This window comes from Gobius niger (genome assembly GCF_951799975.1).
Source record: "Gobius niger genome assembly, chromosome: 7".
In the NCBI taxonomy this organism is placed as follows: Eukaryota; Metazoa; Chordata; class Actinopteri; order Gobiiformes; family Gobiidae; genus Gobius; species Gobius niger.
Window position 1 is genome coordinate 36,487,900 of NC_136858.1, and position 19,713 is coordinate 36,507,612.

A 19,713-nucleotide genomic window follows, 5' to 3' on the forward strand; every position below is an offset into this window, starting at 1 on the left:
AATGTACTAGTTTACAGATTCACTTCGTTTATCAAACATGCCTAAAGTTACACGATCTGACACGAGTTATGATCATGTCCTTTCACACGTTCACAGTTTTAAACACGTGAGTCACAAAAGCAGAAATGATTGACTTTTCAAGAACAAAAACAAAATCTTGGAGGTCGAAACACTTGCAAACACAATATAACAATAATAATAATATAATAGTAGCAATGCTCATTTTGAAGGCAAGGCAACTCAATGCGCCTGAGGCTACAAGGTTCCTCTACTGTCTGAAGCATTGTGTCCTCAAGTTAAGCTGAAACATTGTAACATTGTACAGGGGTTTTGGCTGTTTCTGGAACCGGGTCCACCGGGTCCACAGGGAAGAGGGATCTGGCTCTAAACTGGATTCTACAAAAACAAGATTAGCATTAGCATTAGCAAGCATCATATTTAACTTAATGTAGCCAATGTTAGTGTAGTTAAAGGGGGGTTGTTATGCAAAATCGACTTTTTCAAGCTTTCCATCATGTTATTATGTCATTCCCTCATTAAAAACATGCCTGAAGTGTTGCCTTGGCACATTCACGTATTTGTGAGTAATCTGTAAAAACTCTGATGGCGGCCATTTTAGGGATAGGTTTGCCTGAGTCCTCCTAGGAACGCCCCCACCTCCTGGAGACGCCTCCGAGCTTTCGTCACCAGCCGAGTAACCGACCACTGCTCCTCAGCAGAACCCCCTCCCCACTGATGCCACAGACAGCGTGTGGAGGGGGCGTGTCGGAAAGGCTCAGAGGTTCTTAAAGAGACAGAGGCCTATTTCAAGACATTCACTACAGCCATTTTGAGAGAGACATTTTATACAAGGCAGTTATTCTAATTTACTGCATTTACAGACCAACAGAAGGTTTGCTCATCATTGTAGTGTGATATAGACTGGTGCTGTGGGACTGAAACAAGCAGAATACCCCCTCTTTAAGTAAAGTGCCTCACCTCATATTCATGCTCACTGTCAAGCTCCTCTTCGTTCTCACTTGGGGAACCTGCTGGAGATATAATGTTGTCTGTGAGTGATTCACTGTGAAATATTTATTCTGTAGGATTTTCGACTCGTACCAGGTGAACAGTGGACAGTAGAAGTGGCTGAGATCGAACTGTCGACTCTCTCCGACAGAGGCTGAGAAAAAACAAGGAAAACAAATACATAAAACAACAACTGTCGATCAAATCTCACACAACACTCATAAGTTAATGAGATGAGAAGAAACTACACGACCAGACTGAGACAAAAGTCGCCAAATTAAAAGGTCACACTATAAATATTTTGTTGGACGCCTGAAGCACTCGCTGTGGCGTTTTGTCGTCTGCAATGTCAAAAGATCCAGTGTTGCATTAATATTTCACAAAGATCTTGTACATGGAGACAGTTTTGTGCTAACCCAATAAAATAATACCTCCCCCCATTGTTTCTTTTTACCAGAGCGTCACTGTTTGGCCTGTTGGCGTCGGTGTCACCTGAACAGAAAGTATAACAATACAAACAATCATTCTCCGTATATCAATACAGTGAAAGTGAACTTTGTGAATTACCAGAGTTCTTTCCTGGACACCTGTCGAAAACAACACAGTGAAATGGGCAGAATCAACAAAGTCAAACCCATAGACTGTAAATTAAGAATGGAAAAAATTGTGGACAACAAAAGGAAATGGCGGCTGTCGGACTGGACTTTTCTTTAAGACTTTATTGCCTCTCTTAAAGTCATTAGTGAACACAGGCTTGACATTCTCATGCGCAACATCGTCTCATTTTAGCCTTTCACTATTTTTATTCCTAAATAATGGAGCCGGATGCAATAAAAACGCTGCCAAATCGTTAGGATTAACGAGCTTCAGCTAGCCCATGCTAACGGTACAGATACAGACGACAACGCGTCATATAAAGGGGCGTGGCCTAGTCAAGGGGGACGGACGATGAACATATGGGTCCATACGGATGTTTTTTCACAGGAAATTTTTCAGCAGAAGCGAAAATCGGCACTTGTTGCTAACGTTAGGATATGTGGCATGAAGCTAACTTTAGCTTCCTGGTTAGCATTGTCCACTTTTTTAAGAATTTGTGGGCTGTTGCTTCTCTCCAAGTCTCTGTAGCCCCCTCTAGCTGCTTTGAACACAACCATAAATGTTTCTTATACAAAATATTCCGTATATTGTAACTGTAAGCTTCCAGAGAATATGATAAATATCCTGTCTTGGGCCAAGACACTGGTGGTGAAATGACTAAATGTCAGAGCGAGGCATGAGCATCGCTTTGGTTTTATTCTGTGTGAGGCAAAGAAAATGCATTGTGATTGGCTAACAGCAATTTACAGGTAACAAGAAGTTAAAGAAAGGCAGGAGTACCAGCGACATTTACAAATTAAAAACAGCTTCTACAAGTCTTACCATTTGCCACCATGTTTTCCTGGAAAGAGAGCAATCCTTCAGCTAAGTTTGAATGAGAGGCAATATGAATATAATGTAACAACATAGTATTTCTTACTAATGATCTTCAGGAAACAGAGGGACACCGTTAACAGGATGGTCACGGCTATTACAGTTCGCACGAACAACATCAGCAAATGAAACGGCAGATTTCCGGATGGAACCGGAGCTTCAGAAAGAAAAACATAAGGATTAACAACAGACAGACCATCAGATAATCATTTTTTTGTTGATTGAGATCATTTTCCCCAAACCTACGAGTAGTGGAGTTTGCTAAAGGCGTCTTATTGAGAGTCATTGAAATAAATGTTGTGGGGAAATAAAGTGGAGGTGATGTCATTTCCTGTGTAGAAATGTAGCTCCACTGATCACGTGACTCTCCATCGACCCTCTTGGTTTTATCTGTTGATAACCGCCAATAAATGATACAGTCGCAGCTGCGTCATCTGCACCTGCAGTAAAGGTTTCAGCCATAGCAGCACCACCTGCACCTATGGACTCAGCCACAGTTAAGGATTCAGCCACAGCAGCACCATCTGCACCTATGGACTCAGCCACAGTTAAGGATTTAGCTGCACCAGCACCACCCGCATCTCCAGAAAGCGTTTCAACAATAGCAGCATCACCACCTGCATCTCCGGGGAAAAGCTCAGCTTCAGCACCACCTGCACCTATATTAAACGATTCAGCCGAAGGAGCACTTTCTCTTACTCCACCACAGGCCTTGAGCCCGACTACTACATCTACACCCTCCAGAGACTTTTCTGAATCGTTCCCATCCCCAGAGTCACCTATGGGATTTTCCAACCATCTTGAAAACTTGATCAAACATGGGACTAAAATGACTCCCATCACTCCAATTGCGTCAAGACCAAGGCTTTCATCCCCAAAGAAGCATCATGCCCCTCTCCCACCTCCGCCTTTTTCACAAACCAAGGTCTCCCCAGCTCGGCCCCCACCACCGGCGCCCACAGCTGTTATCTCCAGCAGCTTCACTGCTGCTGTCTAGGACATTAGGGGCCTCTGCGTTGCTACCATACATAGCAAACTCAAAACCAACCAGAGGTCCATAGAGGGTGTGTGTTCTTACAAGACAATTAGTACTGTCAAACAACATAGATTAGATAAGAGAGGGACAGTCAGACCGTCCAATCAAAGAAATCTAATCCATATCCCCTGCAAAAAGATTCCACCCACTCAAACACAGATAAATCTCAAACATGCTGTACTCAATGTCAGATCGCTAAAAAACAAGTCCTTTTTAATAAATAGTTTTATTTCCCCTTATAATCTAGATTGTATGTTTTTAACTGAAACATGGCTAGACAAAAACACTGGTAATGCAGTTTTGATTGAGTGTAGTCCATCTCACTTCAATTTTGTGTCTGAAACACGCCAAAACCAGAGGGGTGGGGGTGTTTGTGCCATATTCAGGGACAATTTACTCCTGCAAAAATTGTCATTTGGGGTTATTCCATCGTTTGAGTATGTGTCATTCAAAATTGAGATAAAACAATCTTCCATACTTTATATGACTATTTACAAACCACCACAGAACTGTTTTATTGAAGATTTTACTCAATTACTGTCATTTATATGCATTGATTTCGATTGTTTAGTAATTTCAGGTGATTTTAATGTGCATGTGGATGTGACCAACGACAGGCATGCAAAAGAACTCAGTGCTGTCCTTGAAATGTTTGGTTTAACTCAGCACGTGAGTGAGGCGACTCACAACAAAGGCCACACTCTAGATCTAGACCTTATTACAAAAGGTGTTAATATATCAAATGTGAATGTTGTTAATGTTGCTTTATCTGATCATTTTTGTGTCTTCTTTGACCTGTGTGTTACACCTAAACCAGTGGTTGGGCCTGGAGTTATTCAAAGAAGACACATAAATGATACAACGAAGACACAGTTTATGGAGATGATCAGATTTGAAAATGCCCCATGTTCTAATGTTGATAATCTGTTGGACTCTTACACATCAAGGGTCTTAAATGTTTTGGATACTATTGCTCCTGTCAAGGTTAAAATGGTTAACAATAGGCAAAAGGCACCTTGGAGAAGTGAAGTTTCGGTCAGGGCACAGAAAAGGGAGTGCCGAAAAGCCGAACGGAAATGGCGCAAGTCAAAGCTCCAGGTTCATTTTGAGGTTTACAAAGAAGTACTTTGTGTGTTCAACCAGATTTTGCGTGGAGCAAGGGAGAAGTACTTCTCTACAATCATCTCAAACTGCAGAAACAATTCTCGTGTTCTGTTTTCCACAGTAAACAGATTAACTAACCCTCCAGTTTCACTGCCCCTAGAACTAATCTCTACATCTAAGTGTAATGAGTTTGCAATATTTTTCTATGACAAAGTCCAAAGCATTAAAAATGCCATAATTTCCACAACACAAATAGAAACTCTGCCACCAGATAAACACCTTGAGCTGACACATTTCACACCTGTTACTGACAAAACAATCGAAGAGGTTATCTCCGGTCTGAGTTCATGTACATGCTGCCTTGATGAATTACCCACTAGATTTCTGAAGTCTGTGCTGACCAGCTTGTTACCACAACTTGCTCAGTTAGTTAACATCTCACTCCAGACTGGAGCATTTCCAAAGGCCTTGAAAACAGCAGTCATCAAGCCTCTTCTAAAGAAGAGCAGCCTTGATGCCAAGGTAATGAACAACTACCGGCCCATATCAAACCTGCCATTCTTAGGAAAAGTCCTAGAGAAAGTAGTATATCAGCAGCTCACTTACTTTCTCCTGTCTAACAATGTGTTTGATACTTTCCAGTCAGGCTTTAGGCCCCACCACAGCACTGAGACAGCTCTGATCAAGGTGACAAATGATATCCGCATGAACACCAACGCAGGTAAGGTCTCAGTTTTAGTTCTGCTGGACCTGAGCGCTGCCTTTGACACAGTGGACCACGGGATCTTACTTCACAGGTTAGAAAACTGGGTGGGAATCTCTGGTACTGCTCTAAACTGGTGTAAGTCCTATCTCGAGGACAGGACGTACTTTGTTGAAATTGGCAACTGTGCCTCAGACAAAATTGCCATGACCTGTGGAGTCCCCCAGGGGTCAATCTTGGGACCCCTCTTATTCAACTTGTACATGCTTCCATTGGGTCAGCTAATAAACAGCAACGTGTCGTACCACAACTATGCAGATGACACTCAAATCTACGTGTCACTGACGGCTGGTGAACATGGGCCTGTAGATACTCTCTGTCACTGCATCCAACAGATCAGTTTGTGGATGCAAAACAACTTTCTCCAACTAAACTCAGACAAAACTGAGATCATTGTTTTTGGCCCACAGACACAAAGACAAAGTGTTATCAGTCACCTTGAGTCTCTCTCTCTAAAACCAAAAAATCAGGTTAGAAATCTAGGAGTGATCATGGACTCAGACCTGAACTTAAACAGCCACATCAGAGCAATAACATCAGCAGCTTTTTACCATCTGAAAAACATGGCTCAGATCAGAGGAATAGTGTCAAAACCAGACTTAGAGAGACTTATCCATGCATTTGTCTCCAGCAGGTTAGATACTGTAACGGCTGCTCACTGGCCTCTCTAAACGAGCTATCAGACAGCTACAGTACATCCAGAACGCTGCTGCTCGAGTCCTGACAAGAACCAGGAAATACGACCATATTAGTCCAGTGCTCCGGTCTCTGCACTGGCTTCCTGTCGCTCAGAGAATAGACTTTAAAACACTTTTCATGGTTTAGCTCCAAAGTACATCTCTGACATGTTACAGCCGTATGAACCATCTCGGGCCCTGAGAACTTCAGGGAGGCGTCTCCTGGTGGTTCCCAGAGTCAATAATAAACACGGTGAGGCTGCGTTTCAGTTTCATGCAGCTAAAATCTGGAACAGTCTTCACGAGGATGTGAGACAGGCCTCAACTCTGACAATGTTCAAATCCAGGCTGAAAACAGTTCTTTTTACCGATGCATATGACTGAAAGTATTTTATCTGCACTCTTGTCTTTTACTGTAATTGATTAATTTTATGTTGATGTTTTTATTGATTCTATTTTTTTCTTGTATTTATGCAACTGTGAAGCACTTTGAATTGCCTTGTGTATGAATTGTGCTCTACAAATAAACTTGCCTTGCCTTGCCTTGCCTTGATCTGAGAAATGTGACGTCTCTTCCTGTCACATGATCTTCACTAAAGCTGTGCCCACAAGAGCCTGCGTCATTCTGTTTCTATCAACTCATTTTCATAGTAGATGATAGTTTTAATGTGGCGTTACCATAATAAAGGTTTTGTCTGACCTGCACTGGGGGTCTCAGAGACACTTCCTGTCACATGGTTTGGTCCGGTGGTGGTTTTAACTGGGACAAATGGAGCTGTGGTTTCATGAGTTTGACTTGGAAGGAATTTACTGATGAAATCTGTAAAAGAAAAGTGTTGCTTTGAGTAAATATTCATGAAAAATATGTTTGCATGAAACCAACAAAAGAAAACAACATCAGTCATGACTTTAGTCTGACCTCGTGACGTGTGTCCATCACTTTGAGGAGATCTGGATCCATCTCCTACAGTGTAATCACAGCTGACCTTTTTTCTTTGGACTTTACTGAGATTTGTCCAAAAATCATTAACAGAGATATAAAACAGACAAATCAGTTTATTTTTCTCTGTCTTTGTCCGTGAGTTGATACTTTGATACGGCTGAGTGGATTCTCCAAAATACAGGTTACATTTTGCACCAGTCGCAGAAAGAGGCGGAGAGCAGGAAACGAGAACCTCATCATCATGTTTGTGAAACTTAATCTCTGGTTTTGGCCACTGCTGTGGATTTGGACGCTCATTCTCTGTTGTCCCTGAAAGTAAAATCCAAAGAACAAATATTACAAAGTTAATAATACTAATCTATAATAGAAAACGCTATCTCAATGGCCGCCGCCTGGGCGCCGCCATGTTTATTTCCCATACCGACTTTGAAGCTAAGCAGGGACGGGCCTGGTTAGGACTGGGATGGGAGACCGTTTGGGAACATCAGGAAGCCTGGCGACAGTAGTGAGTTTGTGCGTGGTGCCGGCCCCCACGTTGCGGTCCCGCCGCCCGCGGGCATTGACCACGGGTCCGCGGTGCTGCTGTCCGAGGACAACCCGCCGTCACAACAACGCGAGTGCACGAGATCTGACTGCCGTGCGTGTGCGCGCATCCAAACAGGGCGATGTGTGTGTGTGCGCGTGTGCGCGCGTTTGTGTGTGCGTCGGTGCGTGTATGTGTGCGCGCGTGCATCAAAACAGGGCGGTGTGTGCGTGCGTGTGCGCGCGCGCGTGTGTGCGCGCGCGTATGTATGCGCGCGCGCCTCGAAACCGGGCGATGTGTGTCATTTGCTTTCACGTATTGTGAGCCCAGAGGTACATTTCATTCTAAAGCAGCTTTGAAAGCATTGCCAATTCTATTGTAAGGTTATGAATACTGTCTAACAACGATCATTAGGCTATTTCATTTCAAAACCAACTTATTTTTTTTTACATTGTACACTACCGTGATGCACCAAACCACGGGTCCTGCACCGTGAACCGAACCGTTAGAGCTGAACCCCTAATATTTATCCATAATTATTCCACTGTCTCTTGAATTCTATTCCCTTTTAGCGAACATATTGTCGTTGTAGTTTATAAGAAAGGAGTACGGGTGCATCAAACACTCAAATTGCAGTTTGTTTGACATTATTTTTAGCATTCATTATTTTCAACATTTGTAGTGGCCATAGTTTTTGGAATGGGTTGGGAACCACTGGTCTACAGCTGAACTGTGTGACCGGTTGGACATTTCTTTGTAATAACTCATAATCTCAGACTATCAAATGTGGATACTAGCGAGGCCCGGCCGAAGGCCGGGTCTCAGCTAGTACTAACTATAATTCATGATTTATGCCTGTTTGTGAGCAGAAAAGATGAACTGATGAATAAATGAAAAAAAAAAAGCTAAATATCAAAACTGGAAAAGAGTCTTGATTCAGGATATATTTGGGTGTTTTCAGTAGCGAGACACTTACTCTGAGCAGTGACAGAGACGATCTCACTGTGTGGAGATGTAATAACGTTTTGTCTCTGCTGTACAACATAGAAACACTGGACCTGAACTTCCACAGGAGGATTCTGGTTCTCCGTCAGCAGATCAGAGCCTCTCACAGTCTGCTCACATCCAGAATTGCTCCATGTTTGTCCATCTGTTGTGTAGAAGAAGCAGTGATTTGAAGAAACAGCAGGTGGACGTCGACAGGTGAGTTTAACTTTGTCCTTCTCTGTGATCACTGATGAGGTCACGGTCAAAGAGGGAGGAGCCAAACCTGTGGAGAAACAATGTCATATTATTTTAAGCATGTGCTCATGAATGACAACACAAAACACTTTCTAACACCAAGTTGCACTTTGCATTTTGCTGACATATATTGTGGAAGAAAACTGCAAATATTAGTCCTGTTTTATGCATAATGTGGCGCTTTACATGAACTGAGCAGCAGATTTAATTCATTTCTTCTGCTTAATGACAATCAAGACTTTGAATTTGTAATGTATTCTATTAAAACAAACTTCCTCTTCATCAGTTGTGACTTACCGATGGTGATGATTTTCTCAGCGCTGAATGCAGATCTATTGAATGTGTGATCGGGTCTGTAAGTGTAACATGTGACAGTTATTTTCACTGGTGGTCGTTTCTTCACCACCGACAGCAGATCAGCTCCGCTCAGTTCAGTCTGACATGATTGGAATGATTTGTAGTGTTTTTTATCAAATACAAAGTAGCACATTGGCTCTTGGACATGAGTTTGACAGTTCAATGTGACGTTGTTGGTCTCAGAGACGACTTCTGGATCCACTGTCAGTTTAACAACAGGATGATCTAATAAAACATACACATATATGTAATAATAAAACCTGGAAATAAAACAACAATAAAACACATTGAAACAGAAACTACAAATGTTACCTTGAGTTTTAGCCCAAAATATTGCATCTGTTGAGAATAACAAACATTATATGTTATTGAAGATTATAAGATTATAAATTAAGGTTAAACTTCATTTTACATAAAGTTATATTATTGGTATAATTTATTGTCTATGAACACATTTGGTGATACGGTGTCTTAGCACATCAGATCAAGCCTCTTCTATATTTATGTGCCTGTCTCTTAAACTATATGGTCAGGATTGAATAACTGAAGGATAGTATTGAGCATCTTGTACTAAAGTACTTTTTTTTTTCTTGCACACAGGCTTTACTGCTGTTTAGTTTCACTCGCATTTAATTTCAACACACTGTTACAAATGTTAATTCCAATTAAACACAAAAAGCTAAACCTTCGAAAAAAGCACCTGCATGTAAAGCCAGAATTATTGACCAACATCAAACACCGTGAATATTTATCTTAATTCATCCTCAGCTGAAAGAAGCAAAACAAATCCAACAGCATTACTAGCTTTCACATATAGAACTTTACTTCTTGAGTACAAATAAATCTGTTTTGTTGGATTACTGAATAAGAAAATAACAAATCAGCAACACTCACTGATGAAGCAGAGGAGCCGGAGAGGAGCCATGGCTGAAAGCAGATGAGTGAATAAGGAAGCCACAGTCAGACCTAAACCACTTCTATAGATGCTTGACACTTTAGAAGAAAAAAAAAAAAAAAAAAGTAGGTGTACCTTGTTGCCTAAATATGACAGTGTGTAAAAGCGTTTCAGTTCTGTGTGCTTGAAAACATAAGTCATTTTACACATGCATTAGCCTTGATGTTGCTTGCAGTATAACTTATATGAATATACATCAAGAAAATAACCATGTAGGATCAGAGAATAGAATATTTATTGTCTTACAGGACACAGAACAGACAATGAAACACACACGAAAAAGCACCGACCACAAACACCCACACACACATCTGTGGCAGAGTTCATGCAAACCTAAAGCATCACATGACCACTTATTTACTAGTTTACAGATTCAGTTCATGATGGTCTAAGTCTGAGGCACCAGAGTTACTCCCAGACCCAAGAGCGGAGTTTAACCCCTTAACTCCCACCTGAACCGAGCACCTTTTCTCCAGTTTGGCTTTACCCCAGTCCAAAAGCTTCTGGAAAAAAGCTGTGAAAATAGCAACAAAACTGAGACAAAAACAATGATGGAAATGTGACAAAAAAGTGAGAAAAAATTGATGAAAAAGTAGCAAAAATGTCACAAGAAATTGACAAAAAATGGTCGAAAAAATGACAAACATTTGACAAAAAATGACAAAAATGTGACAAAATGTGACAAAAAAATGGTAAAAGAAATGACAAAAATGTGACAAAAATATGATTGAAAAATTTGACAAAAATGTGATAAAAAATGGACAAAAAAATGACAAAAATGTGCCAAAATTTGTTGAATACCCACAAAAAAAATGATGGAAAAAAATGTGCAAAAGTTCAAGGTGTATGAATACTTTCGAGAGGCATTGTATATATATATATATTGAAAATGAGTCCCTATTGCACCCTAAGCAGTTTGGCTTCAGAGCCGATCATTCTACTGAAACTGCCTGTTGTTATTTTATGGAATCAATCAAATCAAGCCTTGACACAGGAAAGGTGGTGCAGCAGGTGCTGTATTTTTAGACGTACGAAAGGCTTTTGATACCGTTAATCATCTGGTGTTATTGTCCAAACTAAAACAATATCATTTATCCATCAATACCCTGAGCTGGATTCAATCCTATTTAGCGCTCACAGTGTGTCCGTGTAAGTGAAGCAGTGTCCCAGCTGAGAGAGTGCTCTATGGGAGTGCCACAGGGCTCTATCTTGGGGCCATTATTGTTCAGGTTATATATAAATGACCTCCCATCCGTGTGTGATGATGTTGATGTCCAGATGTTTGCTGACGACGCCGTTATCTACACGGATGGGAAGGACCATGAACTAGTGGCAACCAAACTATCCGTGACAATGGAAAACATTTCTGTATGATTCCTGTCTAACACTGAATGTGAGTAAAACTGCGGTAACGTTTTTCTCAGCAAAACCAAACAAAAAAACGAACCCCTTAATTACAGCAAAAGGGGAAAAAAATGATAATATCAATGAGTTCAGATACCTTGGCATCATTTTAGACTCGAAACTAAGCTTTAAGAAACACATCACAAAGGTCTGCCATACAATAAAATATAATCTGTTTACATTTAAATCTATAAGAAATTCATTGACAAAACAAGGAGCTAAAACGTGCTTCAATGCAATGATATTACCTCACTTACTCTGTGGTGGATCAGGCTGGTCACAAGCCAACAAATCCACAATTAAACCCTTAGAATCTCTTTATAAACAAGCACTTAGGATTCTAGAGGAAATCACCACAGTATCATCACTGTCAAATACTGACCAAATATAAAATGCTCAACTTTGAATATATAGTTAAATCAGCCAATCTAAAATGACTATTCAAGATTGTTAATAATGTGGCTCCTCCACCACTAAAATATTTGTCCAAATAACATCTGATCAGAGTCAGAACAACAACAGTCAGAGGCCAATGGACCAAAACGAGAAACAGCATCAGGACAATCGGCATTTTCTTTTAAAACTATCTCTGAACTTCCAACTGCACTAAAACTATGCAAAGACTTAAAACGATTTTGCCTGAGTGTGAAAGAACATTTTCTGGGAAATCAAACATGTCAGCGTTAAAGAAAACAACAGCAGCAACAACTAAATTTAACATCTGAGAAGGGTTGGGGCGGGTAAAGACTATAGGGGATCAAGTTTTCCCTTAAAATTGTATATAAATGTAAATACTGTCTGTAAATATTATGAACTGTATTTTTTATGCTTTTTGTAGTGTTTTGTAATTGTCTGTCTCGGGGACGGCAGATGGAAAGTCTGGTACAAAGTATCTTTTCATCCGCTGATTAAAGCTCCTGTACATGTCCCTGTCAAATAAATATAATAAACTAAACTAAACTTCCAAAACAAATCTTACATTTCCTCCACCACATTACTGTCAGGCTCTGTGCACAAACGTTTTCACAGTTTTAGGATCGTTCTGGTCTGGTTTTCTGCCTTGGTCACGTTACGGTCGTCCCACTTTACAATCCCAGCTGCCTCTCACCCGGTCAAACAGTGAGAGAGTGAATGGACCACAGCTGCAGAGAGAAAAAGATGTGTTGATGACTGTCCCGGGCCAGGGGCGCAGAGCAGTGACCCTCAGAGATCAGGTCTGGAGAAGATGAACAGAAATGGGAAGACCTTAAAAGGCAGCGTTCTGAACCCACTGGATGTAACTCATGGAATATAGAGCTCCACAGTCCCGCCCCTTGCACTCCTGTTGGTCCGGAAGCTAAAACTCCCCGTCTACACGACCGTCGATTTTCCAAAAATTCAAATATTAAGAGTTTAACGTCAGCGCAAAAGCTAATCAGCTCTGTAGCGATTCGTGACCATCAAATGTTTCATTTCAATCCAAAAAGAAGACGACATGTTGAAGAAAAGGCAAAGGTACAAGGCTGTGACATCATTCACTTCCTGACTATAGAAACTCCGTATCCCAAGAACCATTGCGACATCGCGCCCGCTGGTCAAGGCAACCAGGTTTTCAGCAAACACGGCCAGTTTCTTTTACTTTGCAGACAAAAGTTCTATATTATTTCACTATTAAACAATCTGAATCCTGCTAATGGGAATAAAAATGATGGTGGTTCGTTTAATTGGATCCTTGGGAAAAAATTTTTGACGTTTTTCTTACTCTCAGTGTTAGATCTGGATAAAGACTTTATTCCAAATCAATTCTCAAAGCAAAGGGGGGTTTTACTTCCGGACCGGAGAGGAGGCGGGACTGTGGAGCTCTATACTCTGAATACAACACATATATGACACAGAGTACCCGAAACACTTTTTTTCTTTGTTTTTTTTTTCTTTTATTCCAGTGCTATTTATATTGTAGATTCGCACTGATTATGAATGAGCAAATATGGAATTATAATAGAGCAGAATCTTTTTTGTAACTGCGAGTCCCTTCTTCTCACTGTCTGTCACCACTTTGTTGACTAACGCTGTAGATCAGGGGTGGGCAACGTCAGGCGCGGGGGCCAAAACCGGCCCTCCATCACCAAACTCTGGCCCTCGAGATGATTTTGAGAAATATGACCCAGATCAGAGCTCAAATGCCTGTTGAAGTACTCTAGAAATGTGAAAAATACTGTCAATTCCTTAAAATGTCTTAGCAGAGCACCCTTATAGGCCATAATCCTGAAAGAATAATAATCTAAAGGAAGAAATGACTTAAATCTAACCCTAACCCTTAAGAGATTACATCTAAAGTTTGAGTAGATTTGGTTTGGCCTTAGAGCAGGTAAAACCTATTCTTGCCAATGGAACAAGCACGTTTTTTGTTAATTCAGATTATTTTGTATAATTTCAAATGAAAAAGAAATGTTTTTTTACAGTAAAAGTTAATTTGTCTGATTTCCAGTGGGATTTGCATTTGTTCGATTGTCGTTAGTATTTTTCTTATCTTAAATTTACTCAAATTTAACATTAAAAAACCTTTATTCAAGCAAATTTTAAGTCATTTATCTCATTTAAATTGGACATTTTCCCAGTGTATATGAGGTACAACACTGGCATAATGTAGAACGTTGTCATGGATGGTGGTGGAGTGAAGAAAGTAAAACCCAAAGTGCAGGACTGCAACAAAACTGGTGATGTTTAATGAACGATGAAAACCAAAATAACAAAATCCAGAGACAAAACTAAAAACCGGGGCTGACAAAGACAATGACGCGACAAAGGACAAGGGAAACACAGGGGTATAACTACAAGAGGAAACGGGGCACAGGTGAAACACATCAGGGTGGGGCAGGCAGGTAACGAGGGAAGTCAAGGAAAATCACAAGGACAGAATACATGTCAAAATAAAACAGGACAAGACCAAAGACAAAACAGACCTGGCGGAGACAGGTAGGGTGGAGATCAGGCAAGGATCAGGGACAGGAGCATATTGAGCCCACCCCAGACAGAGGTCTCGGCCGACGGCGGCCCCAGGACAGCAGGAGCCCACCCTGAACGGAAAATTGTGTCCAGCGGTGGCTCCGGGAGAGAAGGGGCCCACCTAGGACGGAGGTCGCTGTCCAGCAGTGGCTCAGGAGAAGCTCAGGTGAGTAGGGATGAGAAGACCCCAGATGAGGCACAGGCACTGGAGGCAGCTGAGACAACTATGGGTCAACGAAGAGGGATAAGAGTAGGAAGGGCCCACCCAGGACGAAGAACAATGTCCCGCAGTGGACCTAGGACACGAACAGGAGGCCACCCCAGACCGAGGTTCCAGTTCGATGGTGGCCCCAGGACAAGAAGAGCCCACTCTGGACGGAGAACAGTGTCCAGCAGTGGCTCAGGAACAGAAGGGGCCCACCTCGAACGAAGGAAGGAGTCTGGCGGTGGCTCAGGGCAGGAACGAGGGGAACGGGGTCCTCAGCTGCCAAAGGGCCGTCCGCTGGGTGTTGAAGTGGTCGCGTCATTCTGTCATGGATGGTGGTGGAGTGAAGAAAGTAAAACCCAAAGTGCAGGACTGCAACAAAACTGGCGATGTTTAATGAACGATGAAAACCAAAATAACAAAATCCAGAGACAAAACTAAAAACCGGGGCTGACAAAGACAATGACGCGACAAAGGACAAGGGAAACACAGGGGTATAACTACAAGAGGAAACGGGGCACAGGTGAAACACATCAGGGCGGGGCAGGCAGGTAACGAGGGAAGTAAAGGAAAATCACAAGGACAGAACACATGTCAAAATAAAACAGGACAAGACCAAAGACAAAACATACCAAAACAGAGGAACAAAAGACAAATCATGACAAACATGGCTTCAATCGGAGGGTCCGGCCCTTGGTCTTTTGACGATGAAGAAAACCGGCCCTCCACCGAGCAAACTTGCCCACCCCTGCTGTAGATCATGTTCAGAAGTGGCGATGAGGGCGGTGTCATCTGCACACCACAAGTTGTTTATGTTTGTACCACCTACCATCACCCCCAGGCGATCCTCCAGCTCCCTCAAGATCCACTCACTACATAGTGGGGGTGGGAACCTCTGGGTACCTCACAGTTCGATAAGTACCGAGATACATGTCCCGTATCTTATCGAATACGAGACATGTATTCGATGAGAATATATGACTCGATCTTTATCGTAAGATAGATACGTCGATACTGCGATAATTGATATATTGCACAAAAATAACTTACGATACACCACGATAAAAAAAACAAAAAACATTCTACTTTTAACCTTAATTTTAATATACTACATATTATTTATCATTTCTTTTCATGTGCTTTGGACCCCTTTTTTCTGTGTCTATAAATGATCCCTGACATACACACTGATAATGGGTCTTTAGATCTGTCATTGACTTAAATAAACAAGAAACCACAGTCCTATTTAAAAAGGAATGAATCAACCCCAAATTAATCTTATTTATAAATATTAAAAAAATCATTAAAAGTAAATTATTTGTGTGACAGTGTTTGGTCCAAGTGCTTAAAACTGTAGCGCTGCCCCCTGCTGTCCTGACTGAATTCTTGATCATTGCACTGCTGCCTCATTAATATGTGTGACAGCGCTCATTATTACGCATGACGTCATCAAAGTATCGATATAGGGAAAAAAGTATCGGTATTGTATCGTCCCGCAAAATATTGCGATATATCGGAAAATCGATATATTGTCACACTCATACTATATAGGTTGAAAAGGTCTGGCGGGAGTACACATCCTTGCGGTACTCAAGACAGAGCAAAATAGTGCTCAAGACAGAGCGAGTCAAAACAAGACTTAAAAATAGTGCTCAAGACAGAGCGAAATAGTGCTCAAGACAGAGCGAGTCAAAACAAGACTTAAAAATAGTGCTCAAGACAGAGCGAATCAAAACAAGACTTAAAAGTGCATATAACTGAAAGTATTTTATCTACACTCTTGCCTCTTACTGTAATTGATTAATTCTATGTTGATGTTTTATTGATTGTATTTGTTTTATGCAACTGTGAAGCACTTTGAATTGCCTTGTGTATGAATTGTGCTCTACAAATAAACTTGCCTTGCCTACTCCTTTTTTCAGTTTCAACATAGTCCCCCATATTGTTGCCGATTTTGACTGTTGCAGTTTGGCTCAAGTTCCTAATAGTCTTTGCCGTCTATGTTAAGTGTATTCAAAATACTCCATAGATCATCGTGCTTTACTGAGTCAAATGCCTTGGTATAATCAATAAAAAGGTAAATAGTTTTTTATTTTTATTTTTTTTAATTCAATCTCCCCATGTAGATCCGTGTTCCTTTTAGGTAAAAAGTCATGTGGATTTTTTGAAGGATGTTCAGGGGTCGCCCAACGAAGAGGACGTTTTACCACATTAACCTCTTACCACCCGCCTGAACCAGATGCATTCTGTCCTCCATTATATAGGCCTGTGTAACACCTCATTTGAAAGCTAAGACCCACAAAACTGATCTTCTTCCTCGCGTTGTTGCTGTGTTGTGTCACCTTTTGTATGATTTTTCTTTCTTTCTTTTTTTCCATTTTTGTCACATTTTTGTTGAATTTTTGTAACATTTTTGATGAGTTTTTGTAACATTTTTGATGAGTTTTTGTCACTTTTTTGTTGAGTTTTTGTCACATTTTTGTTGAGGTTTTGTCACATTTTTGTTGAGGTTTTGTCACATTTTTGTTGAATTTTTGTCACATTTTTGTTGAATTTTAGTCATTTTTTTGTTTTAATTTTTGTTTTAATTTTTGTCACATTTTTGTTGAATTTTTGTCACTTTTTTGTCGAGTTTTTGTCACATTTTTGTTGAATTTTTGTCACTTTTTTGTCGAGTTTTTGTCACATTTTTTTGAATTTTTGTCACATTTTTGTTGAATTTTTGTCACATTTTTGTTGCGTTTACATCCTTGTTTTCTTCTCATTTTTTGTGGCTGTTTTGGTGCTTTTGTCCCAATATGCTTTTTGATTAGGGTAAAGCCAAACTGGAGAAAATGGGATCCGTTCAGGTGGGAGTTAAGAGGTTAAAGTATATTTATTGCCTGTAAAATACACAGTACATAGTGTCTCCTTTACTGGCATTCTGTGCCACTTTTTTTGTCATTTTTTTTGGTCATTTTTTGTCACTTTTGTCATATTTTCGTTATTTTTTGTCACATTTCTGTCATTTTTTTGGTCATTTTTCGTCAATTTTTTCGTCAATTTTTTGTAATTTTCTTGTCAAATTTTGATCACATTTTTTGTCATTTTTTGTCACATTTCTGTCATTTTTTCGTCCATTTTTTATCAATTTTTTATCACATTTTTGTCACATTTTTGTCATTTTTTTGTCATTTTTCCGTCAAATTTTTGTCATTTTCTTGTCAAATATTTATCACATTTTTGTCACATTTTTGTCATTTTTTGTCACATTTCTGTCATTTTTTGTCCATTTTTTTAAAACTATTTTTTATCACATTATTGTCACATTTTTGTCATTTTTTTGTCATTTTTCTGTCATTTTTCGTCCATTTTTTGTCATTTTCTTGTCAAATTTTGATCACATTTTTATCATTGTTTTCATTTTGTTGCTATTTTCACACCTTTATTCCAGAAGCTTTTGGACTGGGGTAAAGCCAAACTGGAGAAAATGTAAAGGTAGCGCTTTCTGACCATTGTAGCAATACTTGGATTCAAACAAACTGGTCCGGTTTGTCTTTTTTAAACTCAGCACTAAAGTATTTCCTTCCTCTGATAAAGCTTTTTGAATGACAACAAAAAAGTTCAAGCTAAGCCACACACGTAGCATTCGGATATCTTTTATTTACAAAATCCTGTCTCAGTAATAGGGCAGGAACTAACTATGAAAAGCTAATGGACTTTCTCCTGTCATAATGTTATGGCTGGAAGGGACGCCCACACTGTTGATGGCTCCATTCTGCAGCAGATCTCTCTCTCTGATCCATGGGCTGCTAAATCCAGATGAGCTTGTATTGTTTTGTCGCATAAAGGGCAAAGCTGATTAAATATACGAGGAGGACGGTCAATGTCAGAAACTGGGAGCTACGACTGTGAGGTTTATTAACCTCTTAACTCCCGCCTGAACCGAGAGATCTTTTTCCTCACGTCATCAGATTTTTTTTTCCATCATTTTTTTGTTGGGTATTCAACTCATTTTTGTCACATTTTTGTCCTTTTTTGTATTTTTGTGTGAAATTTTTGTAATTTTTTTGTCAATTTTTTATCCAATTTTTTATCCAGTTTTTATCCAATTTTTGTCCTTTTTTGTAATTTTTTTGTGAAATTTTTGTCAATTTTTGGTCAATTTTTTATCCAATTTTTGTAACATTTTGTCATTTTTTGAGTAATTTTTGTCATTTTTTGGGTAATTTTTGTCATTTTTTGTCACATTTCTGTCATTTTTTCTTCCATTTTTTAGCAATTTTTTAATCACATTTTTGTCATTTTTTTGTCATTTTTTTTGTAATTTTTCTGTCATTTTTTCGTCAAATTTTTGTTATTTTCTTGTCAATTTTTTGTCAGATTTTTATCACATTTTTGTCAAATTTTTGTCACATTATTGTAATTTTTTTGTCAAATTTTTGTAATTTTTTTGTCAAATTTTTATCCCATTTTTTATAAATTTTTTTCACATTTTTGTAATTTTTTTGTATTTTTTTTTATTTACACACGTATCATTCGGATATCTTTTATTTACAAAATCCTGTCCGTGCTGGACTCAGTAATAGGGCAGGAGCTAACTATAAAAGCTAATGGACTTTCTCCTGTCATAATGTTATGGCTGGAAGGGACGCCCACATTTCTGCCAGAGAATGCGCCGTTGATGGCTCCATTCCGCAGCAGATCTCTCTCTCTGATCCATGGGCTGCTAAATCCAGATGAGCTTGTATTGTTTGGATGTTTGTCGGCTCCCGTGGGACGTGTTGCACTTCTGATGAGGTGCATTAGACGGCACTGAGTCAGAGAGCGCTGTTAAGCTTCACCGCTGCTTTGGCCTGGAATGTCCGTATATCCTCAAGACTGGGCTGGATTCCTGGACAACTTCACTCGGTGCGTCCAGTAAGTTGTTCCTCAAGTGAAAAGTCTGGATAGGAAACTTTCAAATGCAAAGTAGGTGAATTGCCTGCGGAAACCAAAAGTGGACAGACAAGAAAGTAGAAAAAGAGCATGAAGAAAGACTGGTGAGACAAACCATCAACTA

General features: G+C 40.0%; 1 protein-coding gene and 1 long non-coding RNA gene across 2 annotated transcripts in view; both read right to left on the reverse strand.

The window, feature by feature from the left end:
• LOC306965531 (uncharacterized protein) overlaps positions 1-19,713 on the reverse strand; it is a gene marked incomplete at both ends in the record, with an annotated part of 279,183 nt that overhangs the window by 57,397 nt on the left and 202,073 nt on the right. Inside the window, 2 exons of the mRNA XM_079560005.1 lie at positions 6,978-7,310; positions 8,501-8,794. Coding sequence (XP_079416131.1) covers positions 6,978-7,310; positions 8,501-8,794 — 627 coding nt within the window. The remainder of the gene's footprint in view (positions 1-6,977; positions 7,311-8,500; positions 8,795-19,713) is intronic.
• Positions 355-1,185, reverse strand: LOC306965703. Its single transcript, XR_013793050.1, has 3 exons — positions 1,102-1,185; positions 979-1,031; positions 355-396 (listed from the first exon to the last, which is right to left on the reverse strand). It is a non-coding gene; the product is annotated as an uncharacterized lncRNA (long non-coding RNA).